Source organism: Cicer arietinum, chromosome 1 (assembly GCF_000331145.2).
Source record: "Cicer arietinum cultivar CDC Frontier isolate Library 1 chromosome 1, Cicar.CDCFrontier_v2.0, whole genome shotgun sequence".
In the NCBI taxonomy this organism is placed as follows: Eukaryota; Viridiplantae; Streptophyta; class Magnoliopsida; order Fabales; family Fabaceae; genus Cicer; species Cicer arietinum.
In genome coordinates, this window is record NC_021160.2 from 10088086 (window position 1) to 10101286 (window position 13201).

The 13201-nt window shown below is 34.7% G+C and overlaps 3 protein-coding genes across 8 annotated transcripts in view; 1 reads left to right on the forward strand and 2 right to left on the reverse strand.

Moving 5' to 3' along the window:
• The window catches only part of LOC140920557 (probable pre-mRNA-splicing factor ATP-dependent RNA helicase DEAH2), a 1905-nt gene extending 1149 nt beyond the window's left edge, over window positions 1-756 (forward strand). Inside the window, exon 2 of the mRNA XM_073369060.1 lies at window positions 3-756. Within this exon, the coding sequence (XP_073225161.1) occupies window positions 3-683 (681 nt within the window). The 3' untranslated portion in view covers window positions 684-756. The remainder of the gene's footprint in view (window positions 1-2) is intronic.
• LOC113783902 (sucrose nonfermenting 4-like protein) overlaps window positions 1-4779 on the reverse strand; it is a 12206-nt gene extending 7427 nt beyond the window's left edge. For 2 of the 6 annotated variants that reach the window (XM_073370158.1, XM_073370148.1), the window contains exons 1-4: window positions 4648-4779; window positions 4420-4495; window positions 4262-4321; window positions 3869-3958 (exon numbers count right to left, since the gene is read on the reverse strand). In XM_073370158.1, the coding sequence (XP_073226259.1) occupies window positions 3869-3931 (63 nt within the window). In that variant the 5' untranslated portion in view covers window positions 3932-3958; window positions 4262-4321; window positions 4420-4495; window positions 4648-4779. Of the gene's footprint in view, window positions 1-3868; window positions 3959-4261; window positions 4499-4647 lie in introns of all 6 variants that reach the window. The other 4 variants (XM_073370156.1, XM_073370157.1, XM_073370151.1 and 1 more) reach the window with 4 other exon arrangements.
• Window positions 4780-4929: 150 nt separating this feature from the next.
• Window positions 4930-12819, reverse strand: LOC101497124 (uncharacterized). The gene is given in 9 exon segments (XM_073370164.1): window positions 4930-5066; window positions 6175-6272; window positions 6662-6818; window positions 6900-7192; window positions 7311-8402; window positions 9182-10829; window positions 10832-11236; window positions 11239-11643; window positions 11749-12819. Coding segments are annotated over 4 exon segments (3258 nt in total). The 5' UTR covers window positions 11615-11643; window positions 11749-12819; the 3' UTR covers window positions 4930-5066; window positions 6175-6272; window positions 6662-6818; window positions 6900-7192; window positions 7311-7573.
• Between the last annotated feature and the right edge of the window lie 382 nt (window positions 12820-13201).

The window sequence follows — 13201 nt, forward strand, 5'->3', positions numbered from 1 at the left end:
AGGAACCAGAAAGGGATTACTTGGAGGCTGCTATTAGGACAGTGGTGCAGATTCACATGTGTGAACCTCCTGGAGACATACTTGTTTTTCTCACTGGAGAGGAAGAGAAAGAAGATGCATGCCGCAAAATATCTAAAGAAGTTGCAAATTTGGGGGATCAGGTGGGCCCTGTGAAAGCAGTACCATTGTATTCTACTCTTCCCCCAGCTATGCAGCAGAAGATTTTTGAGCCAGCTCCACCTCCAGTAAAAGAGGGAGGCCCCGCTGGAAGGAAGATTGTGAATGATTTGTTTGAGGATAGCCTTAGAGCTGTAGGAATTCAAGGAGTAGAAGCCGTCACAAAGTTGTATGTTTCCAACTTGGACCGCGGAGTAACCAATGAAGATATAAGGGAACTTTTCTCTGAGCTTGGAGAATATGGCACCATTATTAGTGATGTTTTGATGAGAGATGCAGATGGTAGGTCGAAGGGTTTTGGTTTTGTCAATTTCGAAAACCCAGACAATGCTGCTAATGTTGTGGAGGCATTGAATGGGTGTCCTGATTATGATTCTGGGAATAGTGGTCCCACATATTGTGGTGTCCTTGAGAAGTGGACTGTGGGATTAGATTTTTTGTGGAGGAAACTCTCCAGCCTTTGTCGTGGCAGCTGTTGCAGCCCTTATGAGTGGGCTCTTCGCTGACAGGTTTGGAAGATTTGCAATTCACTGATAGAATTCTTCTTGGTGCACGATTATTCTCTCTTCGATGGTTCCAGATCTGCCCTTACTCTCCAATTTTGATCAACGAAAATATGTGTCATTGTTGGGGAGTTCCTTTGGTTCCTTGGCTACCTTCTTTGTCTATTGCTATTAACATATTTCTTCTTGGCTCTATTGATAAAGATTCATATATAAGATTTGCAATTCAATTGATGGGATTCTTCTTGGTGCACGATTATTCTCTCTTCGATGGTTCCAGATCTGCCCTTACTCTCCAATTTTGATCAGCGAAAATATGTGTCATTGTTCAAACAGCCATTTTCTTACTAATATATTATAAAAGTGGCTTTTATTCTCACCGACGATCATTTCAGTGGTGTCCCTTTTTCCACATATGAATTATATTAGTGATGACTTTTTCCGTTAGTGGTTATTCTAACGGTGCCTTTTATTTTCATGACTCACTTTACCTTGGCAATTTGTCCCAGATGCACTGGCCTTGCCTTTCTCTCCTTGAAGCACGCCTCTCTCTCCTTGAAGCAGATTTAAGTTTAAATATTTTGAGTCTCCAATATTATTGGTTTGAAGCTTCCAAATGCAGTTTTTTAGAAGAACAGAGCTTGCTTTTTTCAATTGCCTTCCATGAATTTCTCTCAGGCTGATGATCAATCAGACTATCTGGTTAAGCTATATTTATAGCAATTCTCTCCGACTTCACATGCATCCCTGAGTTGCCTCTCCATATTTTTTATTATTTTGTGGAGCAAAATATTTTCTTGTAGCAAGTTAAAGCTTAGTAAGCTTTAGCTTGAGGGGGAGTGTTAGAATATTAGAAAATATCTTATAATATCTTTTATATTATATAAGAGTATCTTAAATTATTTCTTAAGATCAATTTATAATTATAGAGATATCTTAGAATATCTTTCATTATTATTATGATTTATTCCTTATTTAGGATTGAGTCTATGTTTCTCTATAAATAGAGATTAGTATTGAGTCTTTTGTAATAAAGTAAGCATTAAGCTATTATCAATAATATTCAAACCCTTATTATTTTCTCTTCTCCTTTTCTCTAAAATCCCACACTTTCAACATGTTTCAAGCTCCTCTTCTGTCAGATTAGACCCATGATTCCCCAACTGAGAATAGGACAATGACAAGTTTCAACAATGACATAAACATTATAGTTAGAAATGTGAAAAGTTGAAGAGTCTTAGCTAATGTTGTATAAAGCTGCAAAGGAACTATAGTATAGCTACATATTCCACTAATCCTCAATACCAATAATACATTGTTAAACTGCTCTTTCTTCTACACAACAATAAAGAAGAAATAAAATAAAATTGATAATATTAATATCCCATTATTAACTTTTTACAAAGATATATTCAATCCCCTTTAAAGATCTTGATTTGCAGTTGTCTATTTTCTGTTGGTTCAGTTTTTGCTGCTTGCATTGGATTAGAAATGTTAAAGAACATTCCTGATGTGCAACATCTCTTGACCCTACTCTTGTTAATTTCTGAACTTACTACATAGCTTATTACCAATAATACACTTCATATAGAAGGGAAGCTTCTGAAAGTTGTAATGATTTTTGCAAGTCCGTTTATGAAATGCATTTCAAATACTACTATAACTATTGAAGAAATTTGTTTTGAAACTTAAAGTCTGTTTTTACAATAGTTTTGAGCTTTAGAAGCTAATTTACAGAGCTAATCAATTTCACATTTCTAACGAATTTCCCAACAAGCAAGCTTTTGCCATGAACCATTTCATGAGCAATTCTTTGGTGTAATTGGTCAGAGCCTAAAACACAGACTTCCAAGGGATTTCCTTGCCATCATTAAAGCTACTGTTTGATAAGATTGCTCCTTAGCCTATCTTTGATGTTCAGCCCAAGATCGATTGTGAAGAGTATTTCAGCCTTTGACTTGCAGAGATTGAACAGATGTGTTGTACATTCAGTTTCCTCTTATCCTTTTTTTTTTAAATTCGGTATTTGGATGTTTCTAGACTAGAGAACAACCTCATCTTTTACTCATCATAATTAGATTCTCTTCTCTCAAAAATATAAATATTTTTCTACCCAAAACCAAAAAAACTTTCTTTGAATGGGATAGGGAAGAATTGTAATTTTATTTGGTTCACTAAGATGAGTTTCTAAATCATTTTGTAAATGTATTTATCAATATGAGCCACGTTTCATTAAATTAAATAATATAGAAGGATATGGTGAGGAGCAACTTGCAGTGGATATAAAGATGACGATGCAAATGTAACTACAATTCAATTTCAATATTAATATGAAGTCCAATGTAACACCACTAACAAAATAGGTGGCTTGATTTACTTGGAGCTGGTAGTGGGATACATCATTTATTTTTATTGATGATCTGTGTTGAATTAATTTGTTAAAAATTTATCTTCTGATCATTGCACAATTCCAAGGATAAACTATGTTCTGCAGCTAATCAAATAGATAAAGTAATTTGAAAACTATGCAATTTGAATGTGCAGGTTAATCATATTTGTCCTTTAATCCTTTTACATTTTTGCCAGATTTTGTAACTTGTCATGCTGTTTGCAACTTTGCATGTCACATAATAGCCTTTCCAAAGTTGCTTGGAATTGATAGGGACCAACGTATTATGAGCTGCTTAAGTCCCACTTTGACTGTATGGGATGCTCAGTGGCATACTTAAGTGGCTTGGTCCGTCGCCTAGACAGCTAGCTTTCAAGGGAGGGTTCTCCAAGATACTTGGGTATTTATCAAATGGTATTGAGTTGGTTACAAGTGGCGTAGAGAGGGTGCCAATAGAGGGGACTGAAAAAAGGTTGAGTGAAGCGTGTAGAATGAAAACATCATGAAGTCAGCTCTCATGGGCAGTGCTATAGTAGGTGCCTAGGATTACGGGGTGCCTAAGTTCCACAATGAGTAATATGGTACTCTTGGTGGAGTTCTTAAGTGGTTTGGTCCTTTCTCCCTTGACAGCTAGCTTTCAAGGGTGGATTCTCCAAATGCTTGAATGCTTATAAAAATTCACACTAACCATCACAAGAGAGCTTTGCATATTCATTAACTTGCCAATACAAGAAATAATTATCTTGAACTTAAGATCTTTTAGTAAAACACAAATGAAATATATATACATAGCACATACCTCCCTCAAAATTAAGACAAAATCCAAAGCACTAAGAACACCAACAAATTGCCCCTTGCACATGTCCCAGAGAGGAGCTGTGTATATTCCCTGCAAATATCCCAATCAGAAAAATTGCATAAGCAAATTTCTAACCAGCAATGTATGAAGATGCAATAATGTTAACGCTGAAACTGAAAAACAATAATATGATGAAAGAAGGAAAAGACTTTAAACATTGTCAACGCAAGTTTCTGAAACAACTGGCTAAGATCCAGAAAATCATTCAAAAAGCACTGGTCTTTTCTCACCCTTTTATCAGGATAAAGGCAAGCAACCAAACAAGTTATAGCAAGATTATTCAATCTATGCAAAATGGGATCTGCAAATTTAAATTCTTTTGTAAAGATGTACCTGCTCATGCAGTATATGAAATGCTTGTTTCACTGGTAAATCAACATCCAAGGCAACAACCTGCGGTATGGAGGTCACTAAATTAGTGACTAGTTTGAGGTTGTGTATATTTGATTACAACAAGCCAGCAACTCAAAAAGTCAAAAATGCAGCAATACGCTGACGAGAGATCTGTATATCAGTATCTGATATTCTTGGAAGCACCTCACTCAGTGTACCGTCTGTCGCCTGGACCTGCTTTATAAGCAAGCACCATATTATTCGTAATGCTGGAACAATCAAATTTCAAATGCAAATACAGTACTAGTAGAATTTTAGGTATTGGCATTTAGTAGAAATAAAAAATGCAACAAAACATGTGAGTGTAACAAGACATTGTAACTCACCAGTGCAACAACAACAATAAGCAAGTCTTTTCTCACTCAGGAATAATATATTTAAGTTGGTTCTAAATAGAAGAATCAACAGACCTACATAGATCAATATTACCGGAATCCAAGATCCCAACAAATAGTGACATTTAAGAAAAAACATTCAGGAGTGAAACATAGTCAAAAGCCAACATTGAAATAGCAGCCATGTCAACAAAAACAAACAACGCTGTCGAGGCATGACTAACTCTTACCATACGGCGAATAGTGTCATTATCCACATCCATGTTTAATCCAGAAGCAATGTCTGAAGTAATAACAGGTATGTAATTAGGATCAGTTGCCAATAAGACAGTATTGACTATCCCGTATTCTCCGTGTACATAAGGTTGATGCTCATCATGCCGCCACTCTCCATCAACAAAAAACTTGTACTGCATTGAAACAACTTCGTAATAAGTATCCATCTGTCAAGAATAAAGACCAAATTTTCTCAAAAAGCATTTTTTTTATCATTTTCACCAGTGCGTATCATAATCAGAAACTTGTAATCTCAATCATGAGTAGTACATTACTGCTCAAACCATATACTACTCCAACTTGGATAACAATCATTTAAATTCTGAGAAGACAAAATAACACTTCAAAACAAAAATCTTAAAAAGCTAAAGCTTGAAACAGGAACTAGTATTCTAAACATCTGTAGATAACCTCAACCTATGTTTGTCAATAGTGGGGAGATTTCAGGTTCAAGGGGCAGACTCACAGTCCACTGCAACGCATTTTGCAGGCTACCCACCTCTCCAGCAGGCAGCATTCGCTGCTGCAATCGCAGCAAAAACACAACCAAATAGCTCAGTTGCAGCCGCAACTAGGGCAAGGATCTGAAATATCCCACTTACCCCCTTCTTGCATCCATTCAGCTTTTTTAAGGGCTTTTTAGTCGTTTCGTTTTATTAGTATATAAGTATGACCCTACCTCTTCTTCCCACTCTCATTCATGAAGACACTCTCAAACCACCTTGTTCACCGCTCAAAGCCCATTACCATTTCCCCTTTTCTCTATTCTTTGCGACAAAACCTAGCAGAGGCTGCATTTTCCGATACCGATGATGAAGATCATTCTTTCCAGAGAACGCTATGGTGACGGAAACTGAGGATTGCAACTAAAACATTCCTTGTCATTTTGATTATTTTTACAACTTCAATTAGTATTTAAGTTATATTGGATTTTGATTTTTAATGTTAGTGACGAATGGCAAGAGCTAATTATAATTATGAAGTATGATTGCCCCTTTACATTGTGTATTTATCTATTTTTGAGTCTTTATGTATACTGTTGAGATTAACTACGTTTATAATTTTAGTGACAAATGGTAAAAGCTAATTATAATTATGAAGTATGATTACCCCCTTTAATGACAAAGGGTTTTTACATGACATCGAACAAAAAGCAAAATCATGAATACAGCTAGAAACTGCAAAATGGCAATTTGTACATGACATTGAACAAAATGCAATGATAAAAACAGCCGGACTTGCCTAAAAGCATTATCACCATTATCAAAACCTTAGCAGGATGTGATGACGTCAGACCATGTGTTTTAAGCTTCTTTTTTATTTTGATACTTTATTTGTTGCTGCAAATGGGAATGTGTTAGGATATAGAAATAAGGATAATAATGAGCTTGTTAGTAGTTGTAAAAGTCTAACTGTTTTTGTGTTTCTGTTATTAATCTGGAACTCATTAAACAGAGGCACCCACTTCTATAGAAAGAATCTTTTGCAAAATCTTAGTTTGATTGGTTTTATAACCAGTGTAGGAGAGCTAGCTCTCTTGTTATTTCATATAGTTTAAATAAAAAGTGTTACAGTATTTCTTTGGAATCCAATTCTTAGGTTTCTAACAGAACAACAACCCAAAAACAAAATAAATGAATCTATCCTGAAAACTAATAAAGACATTTTACAACAATCAGGTAGTTTCAACAAGGAACAAGAATCTAATAAGAACATGCCATAAACCTACCAATTAGTTTCTCTCTGGAGATATGACCAGTGTTCTTCCTTTCAGTGGTGCCATCAGAGTTATTGCTTTTTACCACCTTCATGCTAACACTATTATCAGTTGACGCAGAAAGCCTCTTCTCGTTGGACTTCAAACATTCGTAACATAATCTGAATAACTGGAAAGTGACAACTTGTATTCCTAAGTAAAAGAATATAATCATAAAAACAATGACAAGTTAACATGAAAAATTATTTACTTTGAACTGTACGCGCAAACTTCAATACTTTCTGGCTAGTTTTAGAAGATGTATCCTTCTTCTAGCCTTTCCATGTATAATAGCAACTATTTTGACTTCTGCAGTCTCATCCACATCTCCAGAAAAACAAGTTTCCTTAACTTAGCCAGAGACTGCTTCCCTGGCCCTGATTCATCTTTTACAACAGACTGACAGGAGCCAAACTCTTTCCGTGGCAGCTTCTTGTGATAATATGTATACTTTCCACTCACTACAGGAACTCCAGAACTTTTTGCACCTTCCTTCACTTTTCCCTGAAATCATGGTACAAGAATTTGATGTAATAAAACCAAATAACAAAGACAGACATTCAGAGAAACCAACATGAAGTGCAGTATTTAAATTTTCATAATTATTAAACAAAGTTCTAACCTCATTATCACGAGACTGAAAATATTTCTTTATGGTACACACGATGACATAAAAACTTGAACAAGTGCAGAATCGAGAAACGACAACTCCCACTCTTCTAGAACTTCATCATGCAGCTTCTGTCTGCACTGTGCAGCTGCAACATATTCTGTAATTTTAGGATTACATTCATCTATTTTTGAAGGTATAAATTTTGAGGTGGTAGGTCATCAATCTCCTCTTCATCAACTCACATTCTAGAAACAGAAAAAACCATCCTGCGATTAGCCATATTTTCTTCTTGTTTTGTACCTCATATGAATTAATTTTTTCCTTGCAATCATCAATAATTCATTAAGTCTTTCAGTGCCTCCATACAAATCTAAAGACATCAATTCTCTGGTCTGTAAATCTCTCAACAGCTTTTCACTCTCAATATGATAATTTCCAGCACAGAATGAATCAATAAGAACCATGTATATAAAGGTATTAGGCCAAAGATCACTTTGTTTCATTCCTTCATAAAGTTTAAAAGCAGTTTGAATATCACCATCGGCACAAAGACCAGATATAAGAACGCTGTATGCAGCAACATCAAGCTTCACATGACATTGTTCCATCAAACTCCTCAACTCCAATGCCTTAGCAACATTAGCTTCTTTGCAATAGGTGTGCATTAATGCAGTGAAAGTAGCAACAGTTGGAATGATTTGCATCTCAAGCACGATATCAAGAATGCGAATAGCGTTGTCAGTCTTCCATGAACGTGCAAGCCCTCTAATGATAGCGCTCATAGCAACACTTTCGGAGCTGACCCCAAGTGTTTTCATTTCATCTTGCAGCTTCATTGCTCCTTTTATATTTCCTATTCTACACATGCCATTAACTAAAGTGATAAACTGTTTACATGTAGGAGCATAATCATTTTCCAACAAGGCTTGCAGAATACAACGGGCTTCATCAAAAGCACAAGTTCTAATGAATCCGTTAAAAAGGGCATTGTATGTATTTACGTCAGGAGTAACTCCTAACACATTCATTTGTTTTACCAAATCAAAGGCAATTTTTATCTTGTTCCGTTCACATAACTTACTAACAAGCATGTTAGAGCATCTACAACGGTGAACTCAATATGGATTCTTTAGATAGGGTCCACTGTACCACATCATCTTGAAGCAATTCACTCCTTTTCTACTCCAACGGTGAACTCAACATGATTCAAGTTCTACTATGCCTCATCACCCTAAATCAACTCATTCATTTTTTACGGTTTAACTTTAAAAAAATCATATTATATTTCATTACTTTAATTTATACATTAATATTTAATTTTATTATAACTTAAAATATTAATTTAAATATTCTAATTAATATTATTATATATTATTTTAATTTAAAATTAAAATAAAATTTTAATTTAAAATTAAAATAAAAATTTAAAATTAAAATAAAATTGAACTTAAATTTTTATAACAATAATAAAAATTAAATGTTAAATACATGACATAAATAATTAAAAATGATAAAGTAATGAAAAAGTATGAGTAACAAATTATTTCTATTAATGAGCTAACAATCGTAATTAAAGGAAAAAAAAATAACGGTTATATATTAACTACAAAAAAGCTAATGGTTACAAAATTATTATTATTTAATAAATTAAAAAGAAGTTAACGGCTATAAATTAATAAAAAATGATAAATTTATTATTATTAATAAATTAATAAAAGGTAGAAAAAAAAGGTAACTGCTATGAAGCACCGTTCCTTCCTGACAGTACCGTGATGACACCTTGGCACAACTCCAACGGTGAACCCACAAAAAACTAGAAGTTAAGTAATTACACGTTGGCGGACGAACTCATTTTCACCCCTATGTAGATGCTCTTAAACGTCAAACAATCAGCTTTGAAACCTTCAATCGTCATTCTTCTTAACATTTTTACAGCAACATCCAATGATCCGGACTTACAATATCCAAGAATAAGAGAGTGCCTCGTTAACCTATCAGGCACAAAACCATGTTTGATCATGTCATTGTATAACACAGGACATCTTGACATGTCATTCCTCTTTGAATATCCATGCAGGAGAATGTTGTAAGTAGACAAGTTGAAGCATAAATTTCTACTCCTCATTGTTGAAAGGATATCATTTACCTTCGACATTTTCCCCTTCCGTGAGTATCGATCCATAAGAACATTGAATGCAATGGTATCCGGGTGAACACCTTCATTCAGCATATCTTCAAAAATATATAAAGCAGCTTTTGTATGTCCTTCCTTAAGAAGACCATCAACTAAACTAGTGTAAACAGCAAGATTTGGAGATAATAATCCTTTTTCAGCTGCCCTCCCCGACAAAAGGAGTGCGGCAACCATTTTACCCTTCCTGCATAGTCCTGCAATAAGACTAGTGTATGTATAACTGTCAGGCACAAAATTATTCACAACCATCTCATTAACAAGGGCAACAGCATTTGATAAATTTCCTGATCTTGAAGCCAAAGTAAGCATTGTGTTGTAGAAAAGATTACCGATGGCATAAGGAATACTATTAAGTCTATTCAGAAGTATTTTGGCTTCATTAATATGTCCGCCAATCAGAAGTCCTCTCAATAGACCCTCGTATGTGAACTGACTAGGTAAATGGCCTAAATTATTCATTCTATCAAACATAGATAATGCTTTTAACGTGTCACCAGAATTTCCATAACTATTTATAATGCAATCAAAAGTAACAGAGCTAGGATCATGACCTATTCTGCACATGTGGTCCATAAAATACTCAGCTTCTTCAAGTCTCCCGCATCTACAAAAAGTTGCAACCAATAGATTACATGTAAAGAGATTTGAAACATGATCACTGCGGTTCATAACTGCATAAACATTTAATGCCTCTTTAAGGTTTCCCATCTTGCAGTAGTTGTAGATTAATGTTGAATACAAAACGCTGTTTGGCACAAGTCCAGCCTTATACATTTTACACATTATCTCCTTTGCATTATTTATCTTCGCCACCCTGAGAAATCCATTAATGAGTACTGAAAACGTAACAATATCAGGATTGACAGAAACTTTTAACATATCATCCAGCAACTGTACAGCTTCTTCAAGCAGGCCGTTCTTACACAATCCATCTAGCATTGCCGTATAACTTATATGACCAACTCTCGTGCCACCCATCCTCATTCTCTCAAGAACACTAGAAACCAATCCAAATTCAGCATGCTTGGATAGCCCATTTAAAAGAGCTCCGTATGTCACTTCATTAGGTCTCAAACCATGCACAACCATCACGTCAAAAAGTCTCAATGCTTCCTCAATGTTGCCGTTGCTACAGTTCCCAACAATCAAAGTGTTGTAAGTAATACTGTTTGGCAACAAGTTACATGATGACATCTCCTCAAAAACTTTTGCAGCAACTCCAATCTTCCCCTCCTTAACAAATCCGTTAATAAGAGTATTATATGTTATCTCACTAGGATTCACCTTATTCTTCTTCATCCTTTTCAATATTAAATAAGCTTTCGCACTCCTGTTTTTCTACACAAATTATCTATCAACACATTATATGTACAAACATCTGCCACAATACCCTTAGATGCCATTGAGTCAATAAGCTCAGACGCTTCCTTATACCTTCCTTTCTTGCAATACCAATTAAGCAAAGTATTGTAAGTAACCGTAGTTGGAAAATGACCGCTTCCTTCCATTTTCCTCAACAGAAAGCCAGCACTTTTAAACTTCCCACGTTCACACAAAGCACTCAACAGTATATTGAATGTAGCAACATTCGGACAAACCTTCTTTTCAAGCATTCCTTTGAAAAAGGACCAAAACAAATCAACCTTATGGTCCTTTACCAACGAACCTAGCACCATATTACAAGTATACACTGACGGCTTCAACCCTCGAAAACCCATCAAGTGAAAAGTCTGTACAGCGCTCCAACCATCTGTTCCCTCAAATAAACCCTAATGAGTAGGTCAAAAACAGCAGGGTTTGAATTACAAAAAGGGTATGTCTCCATCAAAGCACCAAAAACATTGTTGAAACCAATAGGCATATGTAACATATGTTTCAACGTTGTTTTGGCAAAATTGTACATTCTAGCTCTAACAAGTATATGGGTGGTAGTGGAAATGATATGAGTTAGATGTTTCATCTCCAAATTAGGTTGCTTGATGACCCAATTGAGGAATTTCAAAGCTAACATTCCATGAACAGGCCTAAGAGAACCCAACCTATAATTCATGTGATTCAGAGACTCCCAACGGTGTAGAGTTAAAAAGGTATAAATACTTTTCTCCATATCCAAAACCATAGATTGATTACAAAGATACAAACTTTATACTGAAAATGAGAAACAAAAGGAGAAAAAAGAGGTGGGTTTAGAGAGGGATAGTGTAAGAAAGAGATATAAGACAAAGAAGGTAGAAAGAATAAAGAGGGGCTTACCTTGAATGATAGTGGAAACTGTTGAAAAAGTGAAAAATGATTGATTCATTTGTTTGAGAATAAAGCCATTGTGGCTATTATCATTTCTGCCAAACAAAAACACTGCATATTGATATTCTGAAAATTCAAGATTTTGATTGTTAACCAGTAGCTCAACTACTTCAAGTTCATATTTTGGGGAATGAAAAATTATAATGGATAGTTGTCTAATAATTTGATGCTTAAATACATGATTGGTCCATGCAAATACGTGTTTTTTCAGTTTTAGTCCCGTAAGTTTTTTGTTTGATTTTTGTCCTTGTAAATATTTTTGTTTTGTTTTTGGTACTTACTCTTTTGTTTTAGTCCCCGTAAAATTATTTTTTATTGAAATTAGTCTTTGCAATTCCTTATATTGCTAATAATTGAGGAAGTAATATCAGATATTATATATATTGTAGGGACTCATTCTAATAAAAATCAATTATATATACTGTAGAGACTCATTCTAACGAAAATCAATTTTACTGGAACTAAAACAAAAGAGCGATGATTAAAAACAAACAAAAATATTTACAAGGACCAATCATATTTTTACATGGACTAAAGTCAAAGAAGCGCATAATTGCATGGACCAATAATATATTTAAGCCTTATTTGGACAAAAGGTGAAATGAGAGGCAAAATTTCAGAAAGAAACTTGAAGTGTAATCCACACAGCAAGGCCAAATGGAACCACAAAACTCACACATAACAAATTCTCATTACAGCAAGGCAAAAAACATTAGAAGAACAAACTCTGATTACAGTAAGGCCACGAAATTGTGAAATTGGCTATAACCCCAAATAAGCATTACCAAGTTATAATATACAAAATTGAATTTTGGGGGAAAACAAAGGCACGCAGTTGGCAATAAATTAGTCAAACCCTTTCTTCATGAAATTCTAAGTCTGCAGTGCTTAAGGTTAATGAAAAAATTGAGTTGACAGTACCAAACCCTAACAATGGAGTTTTTCGCATTAACACAAATTCAAGCTCAACGAAGTCTAATAAAACAAAGAAATAATAAATGGTTAAGATAGAAAAATAAAAAATTAGTGTAAGTGTGGGTTTACTTACCTCTTAGAAGAAGAACGGAGGAAGGGTTAGAGTGGAGAGTGCAGCCGTAGAGCCGTCAAAAAAACCCCAACTACAAGGCCCCTTACTTTTTTTGTTTTATTATTAGGCCCCTATCAAAATAATCTTTTAAGGGGCTCTTAATTTAGGCCCATTATTTAATGGGGCCTAAGGGAGGGGGCTCTAAGGGCCCATAGGCCCCCAATATTTTGTTAATTTTAAAATTTTTTATTGAAAAAAAAATTTATTAAAAAAAAAGTGAAAATTTTTTATTGAAAAAAAAAAATCAGAAACTTTTTGTCGAAAAAAAATGGGAAATTTTTTATCGAAAAAAAAATCGAACATTTTTTATCCCAA